Below are 3,386 nucleotides of genomic sequence, written 5' to 3' on the forward strand. Positions count from 1 at the left end.
CATAAGACAATTAACCATTCATGACTTAGGGGATTTGATTTAGAAGAATAAAAAAAGGAATAGCCGGATTGAGTTCATGGATTCAACTTAACCTAGGTATCCATAGAGCAATAAATGATTTTTATATCCGAAACGCATTAGAAAAGAAGGGAAATCTACGAGAAAAAAAATCATTATATAAATGAGAAAAGCCTCCAAGGTCCCATCCCCAAAATGCTAGGAGGTGTTCGGAAATGGTTGAAGTAGTTGAATAGGAGGATCACTATGACTATAGCTCTTGGTAAATTTACCAAAGATGAAAATGATTTATTTGATATTATGGATGACTGGTTACGGAGGGACCGTTTCGTTTTTGTGGGTTGGTCCGGTCTGTTGCTCTTTCCTTGCGCCTATTTCGCTTTGGGGGGTTGGTTCACAGGTACAACCTTTGTAACTTCATGGTATACTCATGGATTGGCAAGTTCCTATTTTGAAGGCTGTAACTTCTTAACCGCTGCAGTCTCTACTCCTGCTAATAGTTTAGCACACTCTTTGTTGTTACTATGGGGTCCTGAAGCACAAGGAGATTTTACCCGTTGGTGTCAATTAGGTGGTCTGTGGACTTTTGTTGCTCTCCACGGCGCTTTCGCATTAATAGGTTTCATGTTACGTCAATTTGAACTTGCTCGATCTGTTCAATTGCGCCCTTATAATGCAATCGCATTCTCTGGTCCAATTGCTGTTTTTGTTTCCGTATTCCTGATTTATCCACTGGGCCAGTCTGGTTGGTTCTTTGTACCCAGTTTTGGTGTAGCAGCTATATTTCGATTCATCCTATTTTTCCAAGGGTTTCATAATTGGACATTAAACCCATTTCATATGATGGGAGTTGCTGGTGTATTGGGCGCTGCACTACTATGCGCTATTCATGGTGCTACCGTGGAAAATACTTTATTTGAAGATGGTGATGGCGCAAATACATTCCGTGCTTTTAACCCAACCCAAGCTGAAGAAACTTATTCAATGGTCACCGCTAACCGCTTTTGGTCCCAAATCTTTGGGGTTGCTTTTTCCAATAAACGTTGGTTACATTTCTTTATGTTATTTGTACCTGTAACTGGTTTATGTATGAGTGCTCTTGGAGTAGTCGGCCTGGCCTTGAACCTACGTGCCTTTGACTTCGTTTCTCAAGAAATACGTGCAGCAGAAGATCCTGAATTTGAGACTTTCTACACCAAAAATATTCTTTTAAACGAAGGTATTCGCGCGTGGATGGCGGCTCAAGATCAGCCTCATGAAAACCTTATATTCCCTGAGGAGGTTCTACCACGTGGAAACGCTCTTTAATGGAACTTTAGCTTTAACAGGTCGTGACCAAGAAACTACCGGTTTCGCTTGGTGGGCCGGAAATGCCCGACTTATCAATTTATCCGGTAAACTACTGGGAGCTCATGTAGCCCATGCCGGATTAATAGTATTCTGGGCCGGAGCAATGAACCTATTTGAAGTGGCTCATTTCGTACCCGAGAAGCCCATGTATGAGCAAGGCTTAATTTTACTTCCCCATCTAGCAACTCTAGGTTGGGGGGTAGGTCCTGGGGGGGAGGTTATAGACACCTTTCCATACTTTGTGTCCGGAGTACTTCACTTAATTTCCTCTGCAGTATTGGGCTTTGGTGGTATTTATCATGCACTTCTGGGACCTGAGACTCTTGAAGAATCTTTTCCATTCTTCGGTTATGTATGGAAAGATAGAAATAAAATGACTACAATTTTAGGTATTCACTTAATCTTGTTAGGCATAGGTGCTTTTCTTCTAGTATTCAAGGCTCTTTATTTTGGGGGTATATATGATACCTGGGCTCCGGGAGGGGGGATGTAAGAAAAATTACCAACTTGACCCTTAGTCCAAGTATTATATTTGGTTATTTACTAAAATCACCTTTTGGAGGAGAGGGATGGATTGTTAGTGTGGACGATTTGGAAGATATAATTGGGGGGCATGTATGGTTGGGTTCGATTTGTATACTTGGTGGAATTTGGCATATTTTAACCAAACCTTTTGCGTGGGCTCGGCGTGCACTTGTATGGTCCGGAGAAGCTTATTTGTTGGGATTATTTAGCTACGATGTTCACAGAAGCAATAACCGTAAACGGACCAGAACAGTTGGGAAATATTCAAGTACCCCAAAGAGCCAGCTATATTCGAGTAATTATGTTGGAATTGAGTCGTATAGCTTCTCACCTATTATGGCTGGGACCTTTTATGGCGGATATTGGTGCACAAACCCCTTTCTTCTATATTTTTAGAGAAAGAGAATTAATATATGATCTATTCGAAGCTGCGACAGGTATGAGAATGATGCATAATTTTTTCCGTATCGGGGGAGTCGCGGCCGATCTACCTCATGGTTGGATAGATAAATGTTTGGATTTCTGCGATTATTTTTTAACAGGGGTTGTTGAATATCAAAAACTTATTACGCGAAATCCCATTTTTTTAGAACGGGTTGAGGGAATAGGCATTGTTAGTGGAAAGGAAGTAATTAATTGGGGTTTATCAGGACCGATGCTTCGGGCTTCCGGAATACAATGGGATCTGCGTAAAGTTGAAAATTATGAGTGTTATGGGGAATTTGATTGGGCCGTTCAATGGCAAAAAGAAGGAGATTCATTAGCTCGTTATTTAGTTCGAATTGGTGAAATGGTGGAATCCATAAAAATTATTCAACAGGCTTTGGAAGGAATTCCCGGCGGACCATATGAGAATTTAGAAATCCGTTACTTTGATAGGGAAAGGGAACCAGAATGGAATGATTTTGAATATCGATTCATTAGTAAAAAACCGTCTCCGACTTTTGAATTGCCGAAACAAGAACTTTATGTAAGAGTTGAAGCCCCCAAAGGAGAATTGGGGATTTTTCTAATAGGAGATCAGAATGGTTTTCCTTGGAGATGGAAAGGAATGATGGAATGGAAGAAAAAAAATAAAAAAAATAAGTAAAATGCAGTAGAAGAGTCCCGATTCCAAACGAACAAATTCAAACTTGATTGAAAAGGATCTTTCTGATTCTCGAAGAATGGGATGGGGGCAAAAGGATTGATCGACCTCGGTTCCGTAGGAGCAAGTCATAAAGATTGAGAAAAATCGGTCATTCACAACCACTGATGAAGGATTCCTCCCGGAGAATGAACTCCGGGAAGGTAGTAGAGTAGGGATTTGTATGATAAAATAGAATTCATATGATAAAGTCATCAAAATGAACAAGCACGGCTCAATAAAAAAAAGGAAAAATGATGATCAATGATGATCAAAGATGATTATGAGTATACACCAGTGAGGATGTTGGATATGAATTATGAGTATGATCATGATGATGATCAAGAATAACTCGAGTTGGGGATGC

General features: G+C 40.3%; 2 protein-coding genes across 2 annotated transcripts; both read left to right on the forward strand.

The window, feature by feature from the left end:
• The first annotated feature begins 6 nt into the window (after nucleotides 1–6).
• On the forward strand, nucleotides 7–1,542 carry LOC110274986 (photosystem II D2 protein-like). Its single transcript, XM_052253606.1, has one exon. The coding sequence runs from the start codon at nucleotides 265–267 to the stop codon at nucleotides 1,324–1,326; it is 1,062 nt and encodes a 353-aa protein (XP_052109566.1). The 5' UTR covers nucleotides 7–264; the 3' UTR covers nucleotides 1,327–1,542.
• LOC127741514 (NAD(P)H-quinone oxidoreductase subunit H, chloroplastic-like) lies at nucleotides 1,472–2,983 on the forward strand. Its single transcript, XM_052254199.1, has 2 exons — nucleotides 1,472–1,567; nucleotides 2,081–2,983. The coding sequence occupies exons 1-2, from the start codon at nucleotides 1,472–1,474 to the stop codon at nucleotides 2,981–2,983; spliced, it is 999 nt and encodes a 332-aa protein (XP_052110159.1).
• The last annotated feature ends 403 nt before the right edge of the window (nucleotides 2,984–3,386 follow it).

Source organism: Arachis duranensis, chromosome 9, assembly GCF_000817695.3.
Source record: "Arachis duranensis cultivar V14167 chromosome 9, aradu.V14167.gnm2.J7QH, whole genome shotgun sequence".
In the NCBI taxonomy this organism is placed as follows: Eukaryota; Viridiplantae; Streptophyta; class Magnoliopsida; order Fabales; family Fabaceae; genus Arachis; species Arachis duranensis.